Source organism: Solanum stenotomum, chromosome 6 (genome assembly GCF_019186545.1).
Source record: "Solanum stenotomum isolate F172 chromosome 6, ASM1918654v1, whole genome shotgun sequence".
Classification (NCBI taxonomy): domain Eukaryota; kingdom Viridiplantae; phylum Streptophyta; class Magnoliopsida; order Solanales; family Solanaceae; genus Solanum; species Solanum stenotomum.
The window spans coordinates 56,423,020-56,450,113 of record NC_064287.1 but is presented as its reverse complement, the minus strand read 5'-3'; the positions used below and the strand labels follow the sequence as shown (position 1 = coordinate 56,450,113).

The following is a 27,094-nucleotide window of genomic DNA, read 5'->3' as shown; positions in this document are numbered from 1 at the left end:
CTGAAATCAGTTTAGAATATTTATTGAAATCTTTCTCTTGGTATTGATGTTGTAGGAGCACTTTCGAGACATGAAAAGTGGAGAACGTCTTTTCAACATATCAATATCACTATTCGATGTTTACTACATAGTTTCAATTGAGAAGTAATTTGAACAAAGCAGAATTGTACTCATGAATAGACTTAAAGTCTTGTAGCCTCAGATGCATCCATTCATATCGTGTTTTTGGATATATGATCATCTTCAAGTGGTCATATCTTTCTTTCATGCCTTTCTATAAAAATAAGTAGAGAATTTGATCACGATGAACATAAGAATATCATAAGTTTAGCACAATTTTGTTTTGATTCTTTATTTTCATCCTTAAATGATGTCTCCAAGTCTCATAGCATCCAAATGAATTTCAAGAACTGTCTTTCATGAATGTTGGATGCTGAAATTCTTTTGGATGCAAACACAATTAAGGATGAAAATAAAGTATCAAAATAAAATAGAGCTAGAGCATATATTTAAAGATCCACTTGTTTTATGGAAAAGCACGAAAGAAAGATATAACCACTTGAAAGCGACGATATGATTGAATGCCTCTAAGGGAGATGTTCTCCCAAGGTACTTTCCCTAGAAAACAGTTACCAAAATAAGCAGATTTTGAAATTTTAGCTCCACAAGCTTATATGTTGCTGATGAAATGCAGATACTTGGCTCTAGTGGTTTCTTATAATATGTCTATAGACAAAGCTAGATACAAAAGAAAGAAATCTTGAACAAGCTAACAATTTTGATACCAAGAGTTAACAAACAGTTACTTGATCAATTAGTTGAAATGAAAAACTAAGTCATAGCAGCCATATACAAATTATCATCCACAAACATGGACACTCTGCTGCATGATTCAAGTCTGAAAACTAGTTTGTCAACATAAGGTGTATAACAGTATTGAAGTCTATATATGGTCAGCAGTCTCCATCTTAACTGGAGTTACTCTGGTTGACGCCTTTTCTGCCAAAGGAAGAAACTTATCACAATCCTCGCAACCAATCTTTTTGAATGCCTCTACAAGTACCTCGATGAATCCCGCCAACATGGCCTTGAAACTCCGAGAACAACCTTTATCACCACCATCCTCGAGAACGCAGCCTCTAACAAGGCTACCCACACGAGCACCTTCCATATATGCTTTACATGCCACAAGAATATCTTGACAACTTTGAAAGTAATGCCCTATAACAAAATCCTCAAAGTGCTGCAGCAAGAAAGCAGAATGTTCAAATTTGTAGTACTTGATTTAGAATGAAAAAGTCACAAAACTAAAACCAACTATAACAATAAAGTCACCTTGACGATTAAGTTTTGTTGTTATAAGGAAAAGTCTAGTGACTAGACTGTTATAATGGTGAAGTTCAGCATCTCTATTGACAAAATAGTCATGACTTTGTTGTTGTTACAGGGGGAAAGTTTAGTCACTTTGTTGTTACAATGTTAAAGGTTCAGTTACTTTAACGAGACATTAAAATTTAGTTTTGTAACTTTACTGTTCCAACAGATAAATCCCAAGGAAAAAACATCGCAAAGCATAATTGAAAAGTTTATTAAGTTATAGATGGTCATGAACGATATACCTGTGGTGGTCGCCTCATACAAAAGACCATTGTCTTTAGATTAAAAATGCAAGTGTGCTCGTTATAGCGCAGTGAGTTTCGTTCCCCTATGGCTGAGCCATTCATCTTGGCATATCCAGGCTCATTGAAATAGGGCTTTGCGTTCAATATTAGCCCTTGTATGGAAACCAAAACTTGCAGCATAGTTGATTCACCAGGGATCCATTTCTCCTTCCCTCTACCACCCCAAGTGTTAAGAAGGCTCAGGCAGACTTTTCCACACTCATACAAGTTTGGATTGATCCGAAGGCCAAAAGAATGGTAGTGTACATGCTGGCAGCAATAATTAGCAAGGTGTTAGGCATGAGGTTAAAAAGAGGAAGAAAAAAAATAGAACAGTTCCACAGATAAATTGAGGCATCTTAGGCGAAAAAGAAGGCAAAAACAAAGTAGTCAGAGAAGAAATGAGACACATACCGGTGGAACATTGGGATAGTTGCTAGGGAAGTAAACATCAAAAAAGAACAAACCGTCATGGTAAGGAGTTCCATCAGCTCCAATAATTACTGCTCTCAACAGATCCATTCTTGTTTCATACACCCGGACAAATATGGTATCTGCTCATGAAAAGGCACTCAGATGAGTGTGGTTATATGAAATACGACAAGCAGAATTTTATCGCTGATCACATTATGAGCTCCTCAGAAAGTCATTACTTGAACAAATTTTGTAAGCATGTATGCCAAATTTCAATAACTTGATGCCAAGACAATCATCACAGATCAGGTAGGAATGCTAAGAAAGACTGGAAAATTTGTTCATGTTACCAGGTAAATCTTTCTCCAGTATCTTCCACTCCTCCTGTATCCTCTTGGCACAACCCTTAGAGGCCTATACAGAACAACAAACATTTAGAAATAAGATAATGTACGACTATTCAAAACTATAAACCACCTACAGTTAAACCAACCTGGTTGTCATGAGATGCAAGTCCAGAAAAGTAATTGCCTGAATGATCTTGAACAGTATCAAATTTCTTGAAAAGACGGAAATTCTTCAGACTTTCACCTAAATCTCCATGTTGTTCCATAGTAGGAGCTGATTCACATTGGAGTGATAGACTTGCACTGTTATGCGGACCATGCGTCCAGAGTTCATGATCCATTTCCTGATGGAAATAGTGCATAGCACCTGGTGCAAGAACAGGCCCCGTAGAAAGCTGTTCTGGAAGAAAATAGTTCATAGCATCTGGTGGGAGAATATACCCTGGATGAACCTGTTCCAGTGGAAGAGAGTTCATATCACCTGGTGCAAGCATAAACCCTGGATGAACCTGATGCAGAGGGAGAGGGTTCATAGCACCTGGTGTGAGCATAAACCCTGAAGAAGCTTGAGCAGTTGGCATATTAGGGGGACAATTCATCCAACTAGGCATTGGTGGAGGTACAAAGTGAGCTGTAGGGAACGGAGTTCCACCAGGAATAGATGGAGTATGCCAACTATGAGAAACTGTTCCAGGCGATAAATGGATCTTCCTTCTAAGACGAGACCCTTGAATGTTAAGAGATTTTTCTACCCCGGGCGAAACATTTGTAGAACCATTTTGTTCTTTAAAACATATCCCCTTTGAGTTTGCTTTGGCAGAAAATTTGCCCTTGACAACAGCAGGTCCCAGAGATGACGAAGATAGCTCAAATGGTGTAGGCTTAAAAACATGATTTAAGTCATAAAATGAAATGGACGGGTACTTTGGTACCTCAGGGGTTTCTCTTCCAAAAGGAGAATTCAGAGCTTTTGAAGTGGACGATGTGCTTGTAGTGGTTGATGCCATTTTAGCTTTAGCAAAACCAGACATCCATGGGATTGGAACCTCAACTCCGGGTGGAGTATCCATATGATCAAAATGTGATTGCAAAATGGCATAGTCGTGATGTGCTAGGTCATTAAAGTACATGTCCATAGACGGATCATCTTCATAAAAAAGGTTCGCAGGCACTTCACCTGATTCTGAAGGGCAGTGCTTCTTCGAAGACTGAACTTGACTCGGTCCAACACTATATTCTGAACCACCACAACCAAGGGATAGCTCGAGAAAATCCTGCGAATGAGGCAAGAATTTACAAAATAACCCCCAACAGAAAACACATAAAACACAGAGATAATCAGTACTTCAGGAGTATGCTAAGATCTTTGTAATATCTATGGTAAATTCTGATTACCTTCCCTTTGCCACGGGATCCAGTATTCCCATCAATGAACATCACATCATTATCACCTCCTTTCATGTCAACATCTCCATGGTGAATAGGCTAAAAAATGAACACACTTCATCAGCGTTAGTACCATGTACTACAATCAAGTGTTACCCCTGCACGCAATAATCTCAAAACACAAAAAAATAAAGATTCAAACCAAAATATCTATGCAAGTCCTGTATAAAAAATTGAAAAATAAAGACAGAAGTCTTGCACATAGCAAGTTGTATGTAATTTTTTAACGAAAGGCTAGTGGGCCACATTGCACGCTGTTAGTAATGAAAAAGACTATTTCATGACTATATAGCATTAAGCCATTAACAATGTGCATTTGTTTTTAGGTCAATAATCGATAATTATGCTTCTCGTTTGTTTCTATTCAAGCCCCAACATTAGTTTATCTGTTGAAGGAATACACTCGTGCACCATTCAGACAAAAACTTGCGAAACCTGATTCTAGCCTAAGTCTACAGCTAGTTTGCGTTTCTTTTACTAGGTTGTGTGTATATTTCCCTGTTTAAAGAGAATGATAAGTGAAAACCAACAACAACAAAATTTTATCTCTTACAACCTCCTAAACTGACTTGCCCATATTCTCAACAGATTTGAAACTCATCACTGCTATACTTCACACTAATTCGTGAATCTTAGGAAACCTGTGATGTTAATTAACTTGACTTCAGTATTTCAAAAGAAAAAACAACTTCAGTATTTCAAAAGAAAAAACGGGACTTTTGCATTACATAATCTAACTTTTATTGTGATTCAAGAAACTGTACATCTCTAATACAGAGAATTATTGGGATCTTCACACAAATAGCTGGACAGATTTAGTGTTTACTTTTTCTAGCCGGTATACATAGATTATACGTATTATACATCCGCCGGCAATTTTTAGTTTAATCAGTTGGGTGGACGGCTATTTACGTTAATGGCGGAAGCTTCTTTAAGAACCTTCACAGTACAATTTATCTTAGAGAAGGAACCAAATAAAAGAATTTTATACCTCCTTCTGTTTAGCACTCTCTGATTTTGAAATCCAAGCAATCGGGGCCGAGACTTCCGCCACCTGCGCATCGGTTGAGCTCCCACCAGGGAACACTCTTTTCCTGTGCATTAATTCCATCAGAATCACACAGACCAGCACAATGAAAACAAAGAAAATCAAATTGGTCTGTTTTACTTGGAATTATGGGAAACACTCTTTAACTGTGCATTAATACCATCAGAATCACACACTCACACAATAAAAACAAAGAAAATCAAATGGGTATGTGTTTTACATAAAAATCTGCTGAAACACTCTTTTCCTGTACATCAAGAACATCAGAATCACACAGACACACAAAACGAAAACAAAAATAAGAAGAAAAGAAAATCAAATTGGTATTTGTTTTACTTGAAGTATTTTGGAAACACTCTTTTCCTGGGCATCAATAACATCAAATCAGACACACAAAATGAAAAGAAAATAAAAGAAAACAAAATCATATTAGTATGTTTTTTACTTGAGGTTCTTTGGAAACACTCTTTTCCTGTGCATCAATAATATCAAGAATCACACAAAATAGAAGAAGAAAAATAATCAAATTGGTATGTGTTTTACTTGAAATTCTGTGGAAACACTCTTTTCCTGTGCATTAATAACATCAGAATCACACAAAACCATGGCGGAGCCAAAAAAATTTACCAAGAGGTTCGACATCTGAGGAAGTAAACACACGAAAAGGCCAAAGAAGGTTCGACGTCTACTATATACATAAAAAATAATTTTTATTCGTGTATAAACAATGTAATTTTCTGTCAATAGAGGTTCCGACTACGGATGAACCCACCTCGGGACCCTACCTGGCTCCGACCTGACACAAATCCACATAAGGTGAATAAAAAATCCTAAAAGAATAACAGTATCAACAGAATCACACAAAAAAAAAAAAGAACCAAATTAAATGAAAAGCATTGAATGGTTCTGTGTTTTGCTCAAAATTCTGGTGAAACACACTTCATTAAAGCATCAGAATCACAAATAAAGGAAACAAACTAAAAAAGATTCTATCTTTTTGCTCTAACTTCAGGTGGAACACTCATTTCATATGCATATACACCATTAAAATAACACTAGAAAATAAAAATAACAGTCAAAAAATACCAAATGGCCCTTTTCTAATGCACTAGTATCATCAAAATCACAGTCACCAGATTTAAAAAAATCTAAAAAAACCATCAAACATGCAATTTTTTTTACTCAGAATTCTAGTAAAACACTCTCTTTCCTGTCAAAAATAACATAAACAAATTACAAACAACAGAAGAACATCAAATGCAGTATGATTTATTAATCAAAATTCTCCACTTACATACAAAAAAAGAAAAAAAATCATTTTGTTTCTATGCAACATTTTTAGATTCAGGGACCACATAAAGGGGGAAAAAATTTAACTTTCTGAGACTTTGCTATTTACTCGGAATTCTCTTTTTATATACCTGATTAAAAAATAAAAATCCCCCAAATCAAAATGAACACAGATTAAAATAAAAATGGAAACTTTTTTTTAAAAAAATACCAAATTGGTATGTTTTTTATTCAAAAATCGCTTTGGCTTCATCACCATCATCAAAATCAACAAAAACTCAGATACCCAAGTGGGGTCTGGATGATGTGTACTCAGCTTACGCCTAAAAAGACTATTTTCGATAGACCTCAATTAAGAAAACTATAAAAAAAGAAAAAGATCCAAATGGGTATGTGTTTATACTAAAATAAAAACTAATCTTTATCTACACATCAAAATCAACAAAACCCAGATACCCAAATGGGGTCTGGATGATGTGTATTCAGCTTAGAGGTAAAAAGACTGTTTTCAATAGACCTGAGTATAAAAAAGAAGAAGATTCAAATGGGTATGTGATTTTACTGAAAAAAGGTAATCTTTATCTACATATCAACAAAATCCAGAAAAAAAAGTGATGAATCAGTGTTTTTACTTGGAATTCTGAGAGATGTATCGAGACGGCGGCAACTCCATTAATGGACTGCAGTTTTCAGAAGAAGAAATGTGAATTAAGAGGAAGGAGAGGCAACTAGGGCTTTAACTACTATGGTGATCAAAATCTTGTTTTTATATATAGAAATTACGTTATTGCAATCTCTTCTCTACAGAAAAACCAAAAACTCTTTTATGGCTGATTTGACAATTTTTAAGTGTTTACTGTTTACTTGCTTTTTCAACGTGTCTTCCCCTTTTTGACACGCCTTCGCGCCTCCACCTCGGTTTCAATGTTTCATACTTGTCAAATGACCAAAATACCCCTTATATATGTAACGAACATTTTCGACACGTCTTCACGTCTAGTTAGAATACAACGTCATAGAGTTTGGAGAGCATGGAGTGTACACAAATTTTATCTTTATCGCAGAGATGGAGAGACTGTTTTCGATAGATCCTAAGCTTAAGATAAGACACGTTGAAAAGGCAAGTAAACAGTAAACACTCTCTCGAAATGACTAAAATACCCCTAATATATGTAACGAACATTTTTGACACGTCTTCGCGTCTAGTTAAAATACGACATCATAGAGTTTGGAGAGCATAGAGTGTATGCAGATTTTATCTCTATCGCAGAGATGGAGAGATTGTTTTCAATAGATCCTAAGCTTATTAAGATAAAACACATTGAAAAGGCAAGTAAACAGTAAACACTCTTGAAATGACTAAAATACCCCTTATATATGTATCGAACATTTTCGACACATCTTCACATCTAGTTAGAATACCACGTCGTAGAAGTTTGGGGAGGATAGAGATTAGAGTGTATGCAGATTTTATCTATATCGCAGAGATGGAAATACTATTTTCGATAGATCCTAAGTTTAAGATAAAAAAATAGTCTAGGAAATTAAAGAAGTAATGAAGAATATAAGAAACAAAATAGAGAAACAAAAGCATGAGATAGAGAGTAGTAGAATAATACGACAACAAGATAATATTATAATTAAACTATATGAAACAAAATAATAGTAACTGAAGTCGAAAAACAAAAAACTATAAGAGTAGTACTATGAATATTAGTATGGATAGCAAGACGATACCTCTTACCTATTAGTATGAACACTTTCTTACCTGCTATTCTTCTTACTCTAGTTCATGTCCTCCACACTTATCTATCTAGTGTCAACCTCGATTAGTTATAAATGTGTCATATTCTGTCTAATCACATATTTTTGTGATATTTCTTCGATCTACATATATCTACCTCTCTTGAATCTATCATAGACAACCTCGCACACCTTCGTACTAAGGTAAATGTGTTTTTCCTCATCACATGTCTCAACCATTTCAATTTCACTTCTCACATCTTGTCTTCCATTGAAGTCGCTCTCACTTTGTCTCGGATTTCCTCATTTTTTATTATATTTTTCTAGTATACGCACACATCCAACACAACATTCTCAACTCTGACACTATTTTCTTATTTTCTGAGTGTGAGAGTTCTTGAGTTGCAAACACTCCTCATACAACAAAGTTGGTCTAACTACCACTTCGTAGAACTTACTTTTAAGTTTTAGTGGCACATTCTTATCACATAAGGCATCGGATACGAGCCTCCATTTCATCACGCTGCACTAATACGGTGAATGACATATCCTCATCAATCTCCATATCTTCCTAGATAATCGACTAGAGATATTTGAAATTGCCTCTCTTTTGAATGAATTGTGTATCAAATCTTACTTCTACATCAACCTCATGTATAATATCACTGAACTTGCACTTCACGTATTTTGTCTTGGTCCAATTCAACCCGAAATCTTTAGACTCTATGATTTGTCTCCAACTTTCTAGCTTAGTGTTTAACTCCGTCGCGAGTCTCATCAATCAAAGCTACATCATCCGCAAATAACATACAACATGACATATCATCTTGAATTTGTCATGTGCATTCATCACCAAGGCTAATAAAGATAGACTAAGGGTTGATCTATGTTACAACCCCATCAAAATGAAAAAGTGCTCTAAGTATCCTTTCAATTTCTTTACTCAAATCTTGTGCTCCATTGTACATGTCCTTGATCAATTTAGTGTAAGTCACGGGTACACTTCTAGCCTCCAAGCATCTTCACAAAATCTCAACAACAATCATATATAAGCCTATTATGTTAGAAGTTAGGTTTAAAATAGCCTCTTAAGTTAGGTTTAAAATAGCCTCTTAAGTATTGAACAATTTTGATTATTTAAATTTATCAAAATAGGGAATATTTGATACGCAAACGGAATAAAGTAAATGTCAAATTTTATTTTGAACTTAATCACTGTTAATTTTTTTTCAAACTCTGTTAAAGGAAAAAGATATATACATATATGAGTTCTTTGTGTAACAATAAATGTATATCTGAATCATTTTTATAACGATGGTTATATCAGCTCTAAAAAGTATTTTAAATCTACAACTATTAAACACGAGGGATATTTTTGTCATTTCCTCTCATTGGTCGCAAATGTTATGGTTTTATCTTCCTTGGCGACAAAGGAATATGTGGGTCCCAGATTGCATTATCCAGCCACATAGGATAAAGTAATTAACCATTCGGAACTTCAAGGAGAAAAAATTGTATCTTGAACTAATACAAATATTAAAGTTTTGATTCAGGTAATTAATTTGGAGCAAAGTTTACCTTAAAACAACATTTTAAGAATAACAATTGTGAATTTTCATATCAATAAAAAAAAATTACTTTAGTTATAAAAATAATTCATCTTAAAGGGGCAAATAGCTACCATTCATCTTACGAATTTTGCAAAATTCAATAATTTTTTCTATTTGTATTTATCATTAAATAGATATAGATTCTTTATTTATAAATAATTTATTCAAAATCTAATCATCAAATTTTCTACAATTCAAAAATTATAAGTTCAAAATACATTTGATAAGATCTAAATTGGACTATTAGAATCAAATCGACACGTAAAATAAATACTACAATTTTAATCAAGTAAATTCAATCAATATCGATTCAAACACGAAATTTAAAGATAGAGAGGAATAAGAGAAGAGACGAAAGAATGGTTAATTGAATTCAAAATTAATTAAGAAAAAAAAAACTTGAATTCAATATAAAAGAGAAATTCACTTAAAATGTACAAATGAGTGACCCAATATAAAATCAAGAGCATGTAATTTTCGATCAACAATGAAAATCGATCCATCAAACTAAGCTACAATAAGTTATCCTAAAATAGGGATTTTATCATCTACAAGATATCAATATCTCAATTCATCATCTCAAAACAATCTAAAGAACAAAATGGCTAAGAAATTTGTTTATAAGATGTTTCTTACAAGAGTAGTCTTTTTATACAAATAGCCCAAAATGACTTATTCAAACTATTTAAAATATAGCCAATAATATATTACTATTCCTTCCCGCCTATCCCTCAACTCAAATCTATCCATTTTGGCGAGAGTGAGGCGAGTTTGGCTATCACATTGTGCTCGTCACGTGGCTTTGAATATAACTTAATTATACGTGAGGTGTACACTAACTATACATGAAGTATATACGAACTATTCAAATCTGACTAACTCAAAATTTTCTCTAAACAATTCTAAATTTTAAATATGAAATCCTCTCTATGTTTCAATTTTTTGATATATAATTTACTTAAAATGATTCACATTTACAGTACATCAATTTTTTTTAAAAAGAGCAGAAGAAGGACGAAGTAGAAGAAAAAGATTAATAAATGATGAGGAAAGCATCACGAAAAAATAGATCCAAACTTGGAAGAAGTAGATGTACGTAGTCAGTAAAAAAAGAGAAGGGTGGATTGAAGGAATTTGGCACTAGTCATCCATAACCTTCGGTCTATTGTTAACTTCATTGTGTGTCTCGTCAATTATAATATGTTATTGACAAACAGAAATACTATGATATCATAGGATATGTTATTCATCACCAAAACATATAAAAACATGTTAACCATGTTGCAATTCCATCTCGGTAATTGCTCCAGCCTCCGAATCTCCTTCTACTGTCCTCACCCGAGTCTTGACTTCATTATATACACTTTTCTTTAATCGTCCTAACTACAAGTATACCTTTAGCCTGAAAACATCTCATAGAACACCTAGGGACTTTATCGTATATTTTTTTAGGTCAATATAAGCATTATATGCAAGTCTTTCTTACTCTCCCTATGCTGCTCCAATATCAATCTCTGAAAGAGATGAATGACTTCTAAAGTGGAACACCTCAACATGAATCTAAATTGATTCTCGGTAATATACACGATTGGCCTTATGCTTATCTCCATCGCCCTCTCTCAAACTTTTATAGTGTGACTTAGCATTTTGATACCCCTATAGTTATTGCAATTCTGAATATTACTTTTATTTTTATATAATAAAATTATTATACTCAATCTCCACTTTTCAAACATTTCTAATACCCTAAAAATAACATTAAACAACTCTGTCGATCATCTCGTATTATTAACATATTTTTTTATTCCCCTTATTAGAATTCTTGATTTTACCACTGATGAAAAAGACTATCCTTTGAACTCTCATCTCATGAAAAACTTTATCATCAAATGACAAATAAAAAATAGAATATTGGAATTTTCTTTTTTGATAATTTGAATATTGGAATTTTCCATATGTCCAATGTAGATATACACAATTTGTTAATTTTGTTTATTTCCAAAAAAAATCAGTGGATTATTGAGGACCATCGAATAAATTACTTTTCCTTTAAATAGATTAAAAGGTAAAAGGCATTTTTCACAAAGAGTTTCAAGAATCTAGATGAGTTGAAGGTTGAGAATAGCCATTTTTTATACTGATTTAATACCTAAAAGAACCCCTAAACTATTTCTGTTTTATCAATTTAATACTTAAATTATGGATTGTTATTATTAGCTAATTAATAATTTCATAGTATCAGATTTTAAGTTGCATATATCCAGATATATGTATTTTTGCTACAAGACACACTAAAATAGGGAGAGAGATGAGTGAGATAGGAGAGATGCGAGTGAGAGAGTCAGGTACCTATGAATCTACTTGGATACCATGTATATATATATATATATATATATATATATATATATATATATATATATATATATATAGATAGATAGATAGATAGATCAAATTGGGTCTAATTTTGACCCCATATATTCGTGAAATATGTATCTAGACGTATTTGGACGTGTCATATACATGTAAACTAGCGTAAATCTAAGTAATTAACTCCTAAACTAGTGAGATTTATGTAAGTTGCTCGTAAATATATTATGAATTTTATTACTTATTAGGCTGATATAAAATGTAAAAATGCTTAAATTCCCTATCTAAAAGAATCAATAGTGATTTGAGTAGTAAATTCGATCAAGAAAAGAATATTGGAGAACATGAAGGTGACATGAGAGGATGAAAAAAACCAGGCCTAAGGCACTATTCGGTATTCGATATTCGATATTCGTTTTGGGTCTGATTAATTCTAATTCCCATAAAAAAGTCTCACTTTGAATGATAAAATGTTCTCTATACCAAAGACAATTCTATATCTGAAGTTCAATCTCAAAATCTCTAATTACCACTCCACCACAACATTTGACGATAAATAAGGCCCTCCTCCCCTTTTGTAGATTCCTTTTTCCAACTTTTTTGTTAAAAGCTTTGTGCTCTCTTTTCTAGCCCTATATGCCAACTTGTCCTTAATTTCCATCTATAAATAGCAACTCAATCTCATAGTTATAATTCAAGGCATAGCAAATTCATAATATATACTTGCTCTCCTACATAACTAAAAAACTCTATTTCATCCCCCTTAGCTTCAATCTCCTAAACATGTCGAACAAGTGTGGTAGTTGCGATTGCGCTGATGTTAGCCAATGCGTGTAAGTAATTATTGACCTTTAAATTTATGTGACGTAGTTTAACTGAGCACAAAATTTAACAAAGAAAAAGAATACTACTTTTAAAAGTTGTGAATAGATGGAAGTGTCATCAATTTTCTTCTAATATTAGTTAAGTTTCGTGTATAATCATGTCTAAGGGAAAAATGCCTTTCCACTTTCGAAACAGGTAGAGGTGGATTTAATATTTTAAGTTTATTGGTGTGAAACATTGTTACGATCAAGATAATTAGGTGTCATGAAGCTAGCAAAACAAGCATAAAAAGACAATACGTAAGAAGACAAAAAAGAAATATATCAATAGAGAAATAAATATTTAGCGTGGTCCGATCAATCGATCTAATTCACAAGAGAAGATGGGCAATCCACTATATAAAAACGAGTACAAAATATTGAGAGAAATAACCTCATAAATTTTACTCAAACTAAAAAAAGGTACACAAATGATATACCGTAATACTTGTATCTCACAAACTTGACTACCACGTCCATTAATTCTTTATCACAATTTATGTCAATGCATATAACTATATATTTTGATTTTTTTATATTTTTTTAATTATATATAGTTCAAATCGAAAATAACGTATAGCGATGTAAATTAATGTTTGTAAATATTGCAGGAAGAAGGAAAACCAATATGGTATCATCATCGTAGATAAGAGGTAATTAACTCCCCAAAAACAAGAATATAACTTGAAAAAAGCAAAATTACCCCTATATATTGATTCATTTTTTCTATACCAAAAGATAAATTTATGTACTAATATTTTTTAACTATTGATGTTTCTATTTCCAGAGTCAAATTATTTTTTTAATCATAATTTATTAATTATTGTGATTTCTAAAACTTTTTAGGTAGTTTTAAAATATATAAATTTTATTTTATGATATTTTTTTTTAAAAATACTTGCCGAATTAACACCCAAATTAGTTGATTTTTTACTCTCATATTTCGAATCAGAACACAAAACACTATTAAAAAAAATCATTATTTTTTCATTAAAATTTGCCACTAAAAAAATAGTTAAATGAAGATCTATTTTTTACATGCGCTTTTCTAGTGATTTAAAAAAATAACTGATTTTTTTTTTATATTTGGTAACACAATTTTTTATTGATTCGTAATGGAAAAAACTCCATAGGCTTGTAAATTGAAACAAAGGGAGAGCAAAGTAGAATATTTTCTTAATTCTTTCTATGAAATTCTTGCCTCTTAATTGCCATTAAATTTGTTGCTGTATATGTTGTATTTTTATCTTTCTTCCTCTTGTAGTCCGGGGTGTGGAGCTACAAGTCTGAATATAAGTTCGTCAAATTTATTAACTTTTACTCAAATAATGTGTTTATATTAAGAATTTTATTAAATATATTCAAATATCAAATTTAAAATACAGTTATTACTATTTAAAATAATTATTATATAAATTTTTTAAATATCTATACAATTAAAATTTTGACTTCGCCTATGTTGCTAACACAGCGAGACGGTGGTGATGATGGATGTTGGAGCTGAAGAACATGATGGAAAATGCAAATGTGGCAGTAGCTGTTCCTGTGTGAACTGCACTTGTGCTCATTAAGAATGTCAAGAGCAATTTATCTAAAACTATATGAGTGATATGTGTTTAAATAAAATAACAATATTACTTTGTTATGTATGGTGAAATAAGAGTTCCTTGTGCTAAACACAAAATGTAAAGGAGTTAGTACTCTACTTAGTGTCTTGTCTCTTTGGTCAAGTTTGTAGCACAAGTTTTCATTGTTAAATAGACTGCTACTACTACTTTACTTATTCCGTCTGTTTCAATTTATCTGACCTACTTAATTTGTTTTTAGTCTACTTCATAGAAAATAACTATTTCCCTTATAAATGATTCTTTAATTTCACCTTTTCACCTATACTTTCAAATAACTTCGTATCTTTTCATTAGTTAAGAGTTTAATATCATATATTGAAAATGATTTACCTAGATATATGCATTTTTGCTACGAAATATACTAAAATAGAGAAAGACCAGTGAGATGGGAGGTAAGATAGTCATATATCCCAAATATATGAGAATCACACTAGATATATGTATTTGGTATGATTCGCATGTATTTATGATACCAGATACTTAAAAGAGTGACAAGGGAAAAAACGAATTTTGTTATGTATTTCTAATATATGCGAATATACAATGTATTTAGAATAACTTATACCTAATTTTGACCCCATATATCTCGAGATACATGTATCTGGACGTATCTGAATGTACAAGAATCTGATAAAATTCATAATTGTAAACTAAAGTGTATCTAAATAATAATATCTTAAACTAGTGGAATTTTGATATGCTCCCTATCTAATTATTAGGCTTCTTTATGGTTTGGCCTTTGGCCCAACAACTTGGCCAACCTTTGTCCAAATAAATGGCCCATAAGAATTATCTGAGTTATCCATATTACTTACAACAATTTTTATGTATATATATTTAATTATGTATAAATAATATAATTTTTCACCGAATTTTTTTCAAATAAACCCATCATCACAAACTGGCCGTGTCCCCAATCCTAAATGCATGATGTCTCCAATTTTCTATAGTCCCATTGTATCCATCTCCACATAATCTTTATGGGCGTTTAACTATATTTCATTGTGAAATTAAAAAAATAATGTAAACCTTTATTGTTATAGTAAAAATTGATCTTGAAAAATGAAGTTATTTTTCATCATAATTACAAATCGAAGTTAGTTTTTACTTTTTTCGAATAATTTAGTATAAAAAAAACTTTTTGTTAGTATTTAAACTCTTAAGAATTCTGAAATTTAAGAATTTTATGAGCAAACGTGTTTTTTCTTACAGAAATTCCAGGATGAAAGAAATTTATATAATTTGGGCCAATTTCATATAATTGGACCAATTTAGGGTTCAAACCTAACTTCAAAATCGATTTTTGGGTTGAAGTTATGTAAACATTCTAAATGCCCTAATTTGCTGACAACCATTTTTGAGGAAAAAGTGACTCTTTTTTCAGTTTAAATTAATGATAAATCAATTCCGGATTACGTCAACTTTAGGGATTTTTTTTTCCAAGTGGCTGTAACGTTCCCATCTTTGAAATGATGGAAAGGTTTGTACTTTATTTCTAATCTTTAATTCATATACTGTATTAGGTAGTGAATTCAGAATTTTTATTAAAGATTATCAATAATTATAGTAAAATAATAATTATGAGGTTAGTAGGATTTGCACATATAACCTAAAGGAATTTTACAACCGCGTATTAAAGCAGAATTTTATCTTTATATACCATGTTTTTGAGTATATATTATTTTAGAGTTGCTTGGTATGTTGCAATATAGCTAAAAGAATTTATTTATTTTATATAATAATATTAAAGTATAAAGTATAGTCAAGGTAATAAATGAGTAGTTTGTCATCTTGGAAATCAATGGTCCTTGTTCTTGAAGATGTTTTTTCTGTAGATTTATTTATATAAGTACATTTTTTCTTGGTATTTGGTCCACAGGAAGATGAGCTACATTACTAGTGAGTATTTGGCATCTCTGCTTACTCTCAGTGTTTTGAGGATGTGAATGTGCCACGTATCTGGGATGTAATAGAACCTAAAAATCAATGAGTTGTAGATAATGAGTGGACCCTTTAAGTAATAGAAAAATCCATTGACATCATTAAATTAATTTACACTCTTTTTCCCTTAAAAGGAAATGTTAAATGGTAAAACCCCCCTTTTAATTTTCTTTTTTCTGTTCACACATCCTGTTTAAAGAGGAAAAAGATTTGATTTTTATCACCAATTTTGTGAGGTTGTACTTGTTTTACAATAAAATATAGTATTAGTATATACTATTGTATTGTATATTTTCTAAAGCTGCAGTATCTGTTGTGTGGTTCTTGTGTTTTTGTTTTTTTGCTCTTGTGCTGATATACAAGCTCAGGTTAATGCTTTTTTTCTCTGTTGATATTATTTTGAGCGGTGCTGTTAGTCTTTGTTCAGATATCTTATGTTGGAAAACAGGTTGGTGTTTTGAAAGGTGATACTAGTAGAGTTGTGAGAGGTGATTTGTTGATATTTTTGTGTTGTAAAAATGAGTTCTTGATTCAATATGGCTATGTTGGAAGCAAGGGGTTGTGTTAGGAGTTTGAGGATTTTCCAGTTTCTTGATTGTGTGGGTGTTATGTGCATTGTCCTATGTGGATAGTAATGGAGGGTTCATCTCAGTCTGGTAGGGAGAGGTCTGAGAGTTCAAGGGGTTTGAATAGTTCAGGTGTTGTGGATTGGAATTCAAGATTTCGTTCTGCAAGTACTATCAGGTTGTCTAGTGATGCATCTCATGATTCTGGATTTGTTTCAAAAGAGTGGGAAAGAATTGAGTCATCTGATGTTAATTGCTTTAAAGATCAAGGGGTTCGAGGAATCGATCGTAAAGATGTTAGTTTGAGGCATTGGTTGGATAATCCAGAGAGAACTGTTGATGCTCTTGAATGTATGCATATATTTACACAAATTGTAGAGATTGTAAAACTCGCACATACTCAAGGGATAGCCGTTCATAATGTGCGGCCATCATGTTTTGTTATGTCTTCATTTAACCGTGTTGCGTTTATTGAATCTGCTTCCTGTTCTGATTCGGGATCGGATTCATGTGAAGATGAACCAAACAGTTCATCTTCACCTTTGCAACTTGAGATGATTCCTGGGAAGGACTCTGCTATAGCATCTGAAAGCAGTTGCTTGCAGTCAAGTTCAGGTCATATGGTGCAGACTTTGGAAGTTAGTAAGAATAGACAAGAGGAAGAAAACAACAAGCATACTTTTCCAATGAAACAGATATTGCACTTGGAAACTAATTGGTATACTAGTCCAGAAGAGGTTAATGATGCTCCAGGCACTTGTGCTTCAGACATTTATCGACTCGGAGTGCTTCTATTTGAGGTTAGTAGCAGTAGTTAGCAACTCCGTGGCATTGAGGTGTGTGCTCAGTTAAATTTTACTGTATCCTCCATGATGATGCTGTCTTAATGATGCTTATAATTTGTGAGCAGCTATACTGCACCTTCAACTCATCAGATGCGAAAATTGCAAATATGTCATGTCTAAGACATCGTGTCCTACCCCCACAGTTGTTGTTGAAATGGCCTAAGGAAGCTTCATTTTGCTTATGGTTACTACATCCGGATCCAAGTAGTCGGCCAAAAGTGGGGTGAGCATTCTGTTTTTTTACTGTCCACTTGGTTTATTCGTTTTTGCCAAAGAGAGTTTTCCTTCAGGCATGCCAGTTTTTATTTGTCTGCAATCTGATCAGTTTGTTGTTGAAGTCTTCTAGGAGTAATGCTTACTGATATATAACATTATCCTTGAGAGCCTTGATTGTGGTCCTATAATTCTTGATTTCCGAAGTGTTTACTTATTAAGGTTTATGTTAGAGTATCTATTTCCCTGTGTGGCACAAAACTCGAAAGGGAAGAATCATGGGTATTAGGTTATGCAGGAATGAAGATTCTAGCCGCAGGAACAAAGGAAAATGCAGCAATGTGAACTCATCTTTTTGCTATTAAACTAGAAAAAAAAATATTACATGTCTTGCAACAGCAGTATCCTTTGTTCTTAATTAAGAATTGATCAATATAATGGATCTAGGTTAGTGCCTTGGGAGTAGGAACATTTTCATTGTAAGAAGTAAACTAGTTACATCCACTGAGGGGAGGGTGTTTATATATGATCAATATAATGGACAGCACTATATTTCATGCATAACTAGCTAACCAATACGCAGCTCTATCGTCCTCTGCGGACAGCTTGATTCTGCAGTTCCATGGTTGCCTCTTCAGCATCTTGCAATCTGTTCTAAAAGCTTTGTCTCAATACAATCTGCAATATCATTGCTGATTTCCTTGACAATTTCCATCTTTGAAACTTATTAATTACATCTGTAGTAGAAAGGAGGGTAAGGGAGAATAATTCTAATATTGATGGTAAAATGAAATAGATAGTAATGACATAAAAGTTATCTTCAAATGAGTACTATCTGACTGAATGAGTCCCTTTTATCTATTCATGAAATTCATTTCAGACATCTCGCTGTTCTCCTGAACTTTCTACTTCCTCTGCTGCTTTCAGCTGGTTTTCATTAAAATGAATATTATGCAATTGATCATCTTAACATCAATATCCTTGACTCTTTGCCACTCTTTTCCTCATTCCTTCCTTTAAATTGATGACAGTGAGTTGCTAGAAAGTGAGTTCCTTAAAACTCCAAGACATGACTTGGAAGAACGTGAAGCAGCAATAGAGCTTAGAGAAAAAATAGATGAGCAGGAATTATTGCTGGAGTTCCTTTTGCTAATCCAACAGAAAAAGCAGGAGGCTGTGGAAAATTTGCACGAAATCGTGTCTTTTTTAACGTCTGATGTAGAAGAGGCCATTAAGATGCAGACAACCCTCAAGTTAAAAGGAGGCTCAAGCGTAGAACCAGCAGAAGAGGCCACTGAGATGCAGACACCCCTTAAGATGAAAGGAGGCTCAAGCTTAGAACCAGCTAAGCATTTGAATTCTCGGAGGACAAATATTACTGAAGATCATGATTCAGGGAGCTCTGGATCTAGAAAGAGGTCTAGGCCCAGCACAGGTGAGGAGTCTGATGGCCATCCAGATGAAAGCCAGAAATTCGAAAGGCATATTGAAAATAAAAGCAGCATTTCGGCAAAAAGTTCCCGGTTGATGAAAAACTTCAGAAAATTGGAGGCAGCTTATTTCATGACGAGACGCAGGGTTATTAAAAGGGACAAATCTATGAGTAGAAACTGTCAAACAAGTCTGGAATGTAAAAGTTCTGCTACAGCTACTGAAAGGAGTTCTCTTAGTAATATGTCATCAAAGGGAGGGTGCAATGGTGATAGACAGAGGGGATGGATCAATTCGTACTTGGAGGGTCTATGCAAGTACTTTTCCTTTAGCAAGTTAGAAGTGAAGGCAGATTTAAAGCAAGGGGATCTTCTAAACCCTTCCAATCTTGTATGTTCTCTCAGCTTTGATCGTGATGGTGAATTTTTTGCAACTGCTGGTGTAAATAAGAAGATCAAAGTTTTTGAATATAACTCAATTCTAAATGCGGATCGTGATATACACTATCCAGTCGTTGAAATGGCTAATAGATCAAAGTTAAGCAGTATATGCTGGAATGGCTATATCAAAAGCCAGCTTGCCTCAAGTAACTTTGAAGGTGTGGTGCAGGTACGTCAAATGCATGATCATTCAATCTTGTTTATTTAGCAGTAGCAGAAAGACGTTTGCTTAGAAACACAATACAGGTATGGGATGTCACAAGAAGTCAGCTTTTCATGGAGATGAGAGAGCATGAGAAACGCGTCTGGTCTGTTGATTTTTCTTTAGCAGATCCAACCATGTTGGCAAGCGGGAGCGATGATGGTTCTGTGAAGCTTTGGAATATCAATCAGGCAATTCTACTTTTGCACTTGGTGGATGTCAGCTTTAAAACTAAATGTACTACAGTCATATAGTTATTGTTGCTGTGTTAATTGAATGTGGATGTGTAATAAGTTGGTTTGTCTTACCTGTTTGCCACAGGGAGTCAGTGTTGGAACCATAAAAACAAAAGCCAATGTCTGCTGTGTTCAGTTCCCTGTTGATTCAGGACGGGCCCTTGCTTTTGGTTCAGCAGATCATAAGATATATTACTATGACCTACGAAACTCAAAGTTGCCTCTATGCACATTAATTGGGCACAACAAGACAGTGAGCTACGTCAAGTTCATAGATTCAACAACTCTTGTGTCAGCGTCTACGGATAATACAATAAAGCTGTGGGATCTGTCAACATGCACGTCTCGTATTCTCGATTCTCCTCTTCAGTCATTTACTGGACATATGAATGTAAAGGTATCATACTTTGATCCTATCACCTGAATAAAGATTTTGCTTCTGTGATCTCATCGAACAGTGTGTTGTCTTGTAACATTCTTAGTGATATAGTTAAGAGAGGTCTAAGTTGCCCATACAGTTAATTAAATCCATTATTCTAAAATCCTATCTGAGTTCCGTCCTCCGAGAGTTCAATTTTCTCTAATTTTTCTTTCTTCTTCTTAGGAAAAAATGAAAAATTAGGTGTATGACACCCCTGATATCCAAAAAATGCTATATCTTCTATGTTTTGTGAATTCTATTCACCTGATTTGTGAAATCAAGATTGAGTGCAAATGAATTTGAATAGCTTTTATTGCGGGTTAAAGAAATGGAGAGGAGAGAGGCTTACAAAAAAAAAAGTAGGGTGGGAGCAGCAACAGGGACTAAACCTGAGTGAATAGATGAACAAGAGGTGGACACAGAAAGGAAGGGATTAAAGATGTGTACATGTTGCATAAATTTAATAAATATGCTCAAGCTTATCTAGGATAGCTAGACAATCAAGTTGCAGTCTTGCCTATATGACAAGTCTTCAAGCATTCTTATGTCATATTGCACTCTCTCTATAATGTAGTTATTCAAATGATAGATTATTGACACGTAACTTATATTAAGTACATAGAAGCTTATGCATCTACAAAGTAATTCTCAGCCACTGTCACCAGTTTCTTCTTTTTGAGACATGACCAAAAGTAACCAAATCATGTCTCTAGTTTTTGCGTACAACTTACTCCTGATTTGTGCTTTGTATCTTCCCTTTCCCGTGATAATGTAGTTATGCTTGAATGTGCTTTGCGACTGATGAAAGAATTTCTTTGTTTCAGAACTTTGTTGGCCTATCTGTATCTGATGGTTACATAGCAACTGGCTCAGAGACAAATGAGGTATCATTTATTACCACAAAGTTGAATCTGTACTTGCGTACTTGAGTGCATTTTAAATGAGTTATGAGCAATAATTGCACCGAAAATGTTTACATCATATTAAAGGAAATAGTTGACTAGAACTGGTTCCTTGAGCATCAAGACACATGCGGCTGCAATTTTTGTTTAAAGTTCCAGATAGCTGTTTACAATAAAGGTACAGAAAGCAAGTATTTTATGCTAAAAATTCAAATTGACTATCATGAAATGAATTTTTTTACCAGAAGGTATACAATATGACCAGTCATACAGAAATACAATATGAAAAAAGTACAAACTGGTCAAAACTCACTTCTATGGAATGGAATTTGGCACCCTCAACACTAGGTGTAGTCTGCATGTTCTAGACGACACGTTGGGTCTTGAGCATGTTCACCTTGTGCCAATTGCCACTTGTGCAATATGTTACACATCGTTATTTAGACATGTATAGATCTGTCTTTAGATTATATTGTGCATATACGGCATTGAGATGTGCACATCAATGGGCTCACTAGCCCTAATCAAACAATTAATCCTTACATGTATCCTTGTGATGGCTATCATTTATTTGCCTCAGACTGTCAGTTGGTATCTTAAGTTGATCTTTTGCACAAGGAGGTTCATAGACAGTCTGCAGAAGATGTTCTCCTTGGCTTCGAGAGGAAACCAAAGGATTTCAGTTACTTTTTATGGCTCTAAATTCACATAAATATTACAACCACACAAATATCTAAGGATTGTTTAGATCACATGTTTCAAAAGTCTTTCTTTTTTTCTTAAATACCGTGCCAAGTCAAACGGTGCCACATAAAATGGGAGGGAGGAAGTGTGTGTATATATATATATATATATATATATATATGATTTGATATGTTTTAAGTGGTTTCACACTCCCTTGGCAATTCCAAGAACTGTTAAAGATTTGATGTTCAGTTGGAAGAGCAGGAGAAGGAGGAGAAGGCGAAGGGTTTGGAACGTGGTTCCACTTGCATTAATGTGGGTAGGTTGGAGAGAGAGTAATAGGAGAGCTTTTGAAGGAGTAGAGTCGAGTCTCCCTCAGTTGAGGAGTAGTCTCCGCTCCCTTATTTTCTTTTGGTGTAAATAGAAAGTTCTTTGTTATATAGATGATTGGGCGGAGTTTGTAGAAAATCATATTTTGTAGAATCTTCACCTTTTAATTTGGTATACCCCATGTATACGGCCAGTTTGGCCATGTTTATGAATGAAAATACCTTTACTTGATCAAAAAAATATATTTATAATCTGATTCATGTATTGTTGAGCCTCTATTGATCCTTTGAAGAATGAAGCGCTCATTCTTTTTTGAAGTATATATAACTATACAAAGAGATGAAGTGATAGACTGGTACATCCCAGAGCAGAATATCTAGTACTTAGATAATGCTCTAGATACCTTATGCGCGAAAAGCTTCAGTCCATACTATCGACCTCCAACTCCAAACCTTAACTATTTAACAGTCTGCCAACAGGAAGAAACTACTTTCTTATCCTGTATCTTGAGTAGTTCTTTTTAATCTGGTTCTCTCCTCACATAATGTACACACAGAGAAAGAAAATTTGGTTAGAAAAGGTTGTGATTTTTCTGTAATCATTCCCCTCCCACAATCCCCACCGCAAAAGAAATAAATAAGTATGTGTAGTTCATCTTTGAATTGAGGCAGGTTTCTTTTGGAGTCCCCATCTTATAAGCATTTGAACTTTATGTGTATATTGCTCGGAATCTCCAGAAGTGTTGCCGCACCCATGTCTGATCCTCCAACAATACACTACTTTTGGAGGATCCTACACGCACCCGTCAATATTTTTGAAGAGTCCGAACAATATATTCCACCATCTGATGCCATTTCTGGTGACTATTAGTGCTGATCGCTGCACAATTTTCCATTATTAATGTGTAATTGGTACTTTGTGTTATGCTGCAGGTTGTCATCTACCACAAAGCTTTTCCCATGCCAGCATTGTCATTTAAATTTAACTGCACAGATCCACTTTCTGGTGATGAAGTGGATGACAGTGCACAGTTCATCTCATCTGTGTGTTGGCGTGGTCAGTCCCCTACCTTAGTTGCCGCAAATTCTATGGGAAATATCAAGCTCTTGGAGATGGTATGATGTGGTTAAATTCCCTAAAGGTTGACTAGTTACTTCAAGATGAGGAAAGGTGTGAAGGAGAAGAGTTCAGTAAATGTAAATGAGGGGCTTACACCAAGATATTGTCGTAGAAGAGAGAAACTCGATACGATGCCATGGTAACAAGGAAGTTGCCATCAAGAAACAAATATTTTTGTAGTTAGTTCATAGCAGAAGCAGCTCAATGGAAGCATGAGTTTTTTCTCATGGTGGAATGTGCTGTAAATAGATATTGGTTAGGGGGTGTGGGAAGAAGCGATGCAAGTGTTATTCTCTTTGTATATTCTGTAATTTTGAGTTCTAACGAAAATTTCAGAATGTTATATCTTTGCCTGATGACAGTAAGTAGAAGAATACAAGCAGCGTCTTAGAATCCATGCTGTATCTCATTTAGTTCACACTGATCTGATCAGCTGCTAAACACGTGAGTGCAAGGAGGCAGAGGTAACATTTCAGATTATTCACTTTCGAGTACATTCTGTCTAAGATATGTATCCTGTTCATGACCAGCCAACTTGTTCGACAGAAAAAAACATGCAAAAATTATGAATACAAAGTTTTCCATCGCTTCAGTGGGAGATAATGGCTAATGTGACATGTTTGGATTATTTTCTGTTTCTAGTCTGAGACTGTTTATTATGTTACCAAACTATATATACCATAGACAGACCTATCATTGCAGGTCATATTTACCTGACTGTGTGGAGAACTTGTACACTGCCGGTGCATAGAAGTTAAACTTCTGTTCAAATCAGTTGGTGGTGGTGATCTTATAGTGTTATATTCTTATCTACTGGCCTGTTTATTCGACAAATGGCCGAGTTCACTGTTGATATTTTTTGTCTGGCTCTTTTAATGTTACATTCTTGTCCCCTCCTGCTTTTGTGGATCAGCATGGATGAAAATACAACAGAAATCTAACTACACTGGTTCTGACTATATTTAGCTGACAATACTAGTTTACCAATAAGACGTTGAAGCCTTTGACCCCCTGGACCTGGCCTAAGTTTTGTTGGATTTCCAACTTTAGAACAAGGAGGATTTCCAGCACACCAACCACCAGGTGTGAAGCTACCATTACTCCTATTAAGTAATTCCATATCAATCTTGTCTAAAACAGGATCATCTTGCTTGAACTTGCGCGCAAACGCTGCTCCACTTGCTATCATATTTGCAGTGTCATTCAGGGTAAGTGTATGTGGATGCTGTCTTGGAGGAACATCCCAGGAGATATAGTGCATGTCATGGTTAATAACAGTTGAAGTGAATTCTGGTGCATTGCATACAACAGTCTGAAAGTAGCCTTCTGGAGAGGACACGAAATTCGAGTAGTACAGAAGTAGGTTCCTAGGGAGATTGTCCCATCCCCATATGCAGTATTCCACAAATGCATGTGAAAGGATCATCCAAGCTGAACCTGTGTCATGTTTGTAACATGCTTTAGAGTTCGAGTTTTATGCATCAACGTCGTACATAATATTTACACAATCAAATCATATATAAGGTAATTTTATGAAGTCAAAATACCAGTAAAGAGTTTGAAGGCTGTGGGAACATGTCTTTTTGGTGTGACCCAAAATATATCAGACTTTGTGGTTTTGTACAACCCTGGGTCTATAATCAGTGGCATTGCCCTTTTGGCCCTGCAAAATGATCATAAAATATATAATGACCATTAAAAATAAAGCTTGAACAGTGAAGTATTCATAGTCACAAGAGGATTAATTAAGAACACATACTCTTTCCAACCTAGCTCACTTGTGTGCTCAATGAAATTCAAGTCTGATTTCAAATCAGAAAATGTGTAGAGTAGATCTGTATAAAAAAGGAAAATCAGAGATATCCCGTTTAAACGTTTAAGTTGTTAGAGAGAGCAATAACAATAACGTATATCAGTGTGTGATCCCACAAGTAGAGTTTGAGAAGAATAGTAGAGCGTACACAATCCTTAACGTTTAATTCCCAAAATTTGGACTTACAATCTATACACTTTTAAACCACTTTTATTTAAGTTATATAGAAGATTCCCTCATATCAACCGAATTTAACAATTTATATAGATACAAAAACATAGTCAACAAGATTGAAACTTTCCAGAAGAAACCTCGAATTGGACGACCATCCTTCTAGTAAACAGACTAAATTTATTTTTTAATTTATGTCATACAATATTATTTTTTGACTAAGGAATTCTATTTCATGAAATATAGCTCCGCCCTTCACTAGGGTGGAACTAAAAATAAAAAGTCATCCATCTAATTGATTTAATTTAAAATAACTGGCAGATGTATAATATATGTATATCATCTAAAAAAATAAACAGTAAATCTGTCTGACTATTTGTGTGAACATCACTTACAAAAATAAAAAGTGTGCTAAAGGACTAGAGTACTAACCATCTTGAGTAACCAAAGGATAATCAGAAGCACTCAAATTGATAAACCAATCCCAATCTTTATGTTTCTCAAGTAGAATAGCACAAGCATGAAGTGTATTAGCAACCATAGTTGGTCCTCTATATGTCACCATATTTGCTTTACTAATCATATACACATTTCCAACTTGTGTATAAATTTCATCTTTTTTCAATCTTAAAGCAAGTTCCAATCTCTCTTGTACATTTGACTCCAAGTCCAAATGAACAACATAGTAATTCCATGGATGATACATTGATCTCAAACACCTCCATAACTTTTCAAGATCACCCTTTGATCCCGAAATCAAGTAAGCGAATCGCGGTATCGAAGGATTATTATTAATAATAGGAGGATATTGAGATAATTGATTGATTTTTGATTCAACAAAGTATGAATTACTATGTTGATTATTTGTAATAGTAATATAAGATGGGAATATTGAGAAGATTATTGAAGTGATTGTGTGGAAAGGGAAAATAAGAGTCATGTTGAAAGAGGCACCAAGAAGGAAAAGACAAATAAGAAAGGTTATAGCTAGAGGATTTGCACATGTTTTCTCCATGTTCAAAGATACCATTGTTGAACCTTGTCATGAGTTCTTTATAGGAAATCCTATCTACATCGCTACGTAGTTCAATATATAATATTATATCTGAGGAAAAGCCTTATATATAATATGTTGACCTTATATAAAAGTGTATAATAGTATATGAAAGGCATTTATACACAAATATAAGATGATTAAATCGACTAACAAACTTATGTGACATAAATATTTTCTCACAATATTCCCCTTTTTTTTTTTTTATAATCACTAAAAGTTCACTGATTTTTCTAATAGAATTGTTCAATCAAAAGCTATAGATAAAAAGTTTAGTAAAGTTTTTTTACACAATTTTTTCGTGGTTGC

The 27,094-nt window shown here is 33.8% G+C and overlaps 4 protein-coding genes across 8 annotated transcripts; 2 read left to right on the top strand and 2 right to left on the bottom strand.

Moving 5' to 3' along the window:
- Window positions 1-716: 716 nt before the first annotated feature.
- LOC125868358 (uncharacterized) lies at window positions 717-7,026 on the bottom strand. 4 transcript variants are annotated; one of them, XM_049549013.1, is made up of 8 exons: window positions 5,460-5,530; window positions 4,860-4,962; window positions 3,818-3,907; window positions 2,569-3,696; window positions 2,426-2,489; window positions 2,076-2,215; window positions 1,620-1,931; window positions 717-1,243 (listed from the first exon to the last, which is right to left on the bottom strand). In XM_049549013.1, exons 1-8 carry the CDS (start codon window positions 5,501-5,503, stop codon window positions 944-946), a joined length of 2,181 nt encoding a protein of 726 aa, XP_049404970.1. In that variant the 5' UTR covers window positions 5,504-5,530; the 3' UTR covers window positions 717-943. The 4 variants fall into 4 exon arrangements, with proteins under 4 accessions (XP_049404970.1, XP_049404972.1, XP_049404971.1 ...); XM_049549015.1 differs by having other exon boundaries at window positions 5,362-5,483; XM_049549014.1 differs by lacking the exon at window positions 5,460-5,530 and adding an exon at window positions 6,839-7,026 and having other exon boundaries at window positions 718-1,243.
- A 5,577-nt stretch (window positions 7,027-12,603) lies between these two features.
- Window positions 12,604-14,572, top strand: LOC125867549 (metallothionein-like protein type 3). Its single transcript, XM_049548092.1, has 3 exons — window positions 12,604-12,759; window positions 13,401-13,442; window positions 14,261-14,572. Exons 1-3 carry the CDS (start codon window positions 12,710-12,712, stop codon window positions 14,358-14,360), a joined length of 192 nt encoding a protein of 63 aa, XP_049404049.1. The 5' UTR covers window positions 12,604-12,709; the 3' UTR covers window positions 14,361-14,572.
- Window positions 14,573-16,602: 2,030 nt separating this feature from the next.
- LOC125866877 (protein SPA1-RELATED 4-like) lies at window positions 16,603-24,235 on the top strand. Of its 2 annotated transcripts, XM_049547256.1 has the most exons (7): window positions 16,603-17,724; window positions 17,835-17,992; window positions 19,014-20,022; window positions 20,100-20,246; window positions 20,377-20,688; window positions 21,537-21,596; window positions 23,561-24,235. In XM_049547256.1, the coding sequence occupies exons 1-7, from the start codon at window positions 16,981-16,983 to the stop codon at window positions 23,747-23,749; spliced, it is 2,619 nt and encodes an 872-aa protein (XP_049403213.1). In that variant the 5' UTR covers window positions 16,603-16,980; the 3' UTR covers window positions 23,750-24,235. The 2 variants fall into 2 exon arrangements, with proteins under 2 accessions (XP_049403213.1, XP_049403214.1); XM_049547257.1 differs by lacking the exons at window positions 21,537-21,596; window positions 23,561-24,235 and having other exon boundaries at window positions 20,100-20,292; window positions 20,377-20,661.
- Window positions 24,236-24,364: 129 nt separating this feature from the next.
- LOC125866878 (beta-glucuronosyltransferase GlcAT14A-like) lies at window positions 24,365-26,761 on the bottom strand. Its single transcript, XM_049547258.1, has 4 exons — window positions 26,164-26,761; window positions 25,507-25,582; window positions 25,295-25,410; window positions 24,365-25,184 (listed from the first exon to the last, which is right to left on the bottom strand). The coding sequence occupies exons 1-4, from the start codon at window positions 26,759-26,761 to the stop codon at window positions 24,685-24,687; spliced, it is 1,290 nt and encodes a 429-aa protein (XP_049403215.1). The 3' UTR covers window positions 24,365-24,684.
- Between the last annotated feature and the right edge of the window lie 333 nt (window positions 26,762-27,094).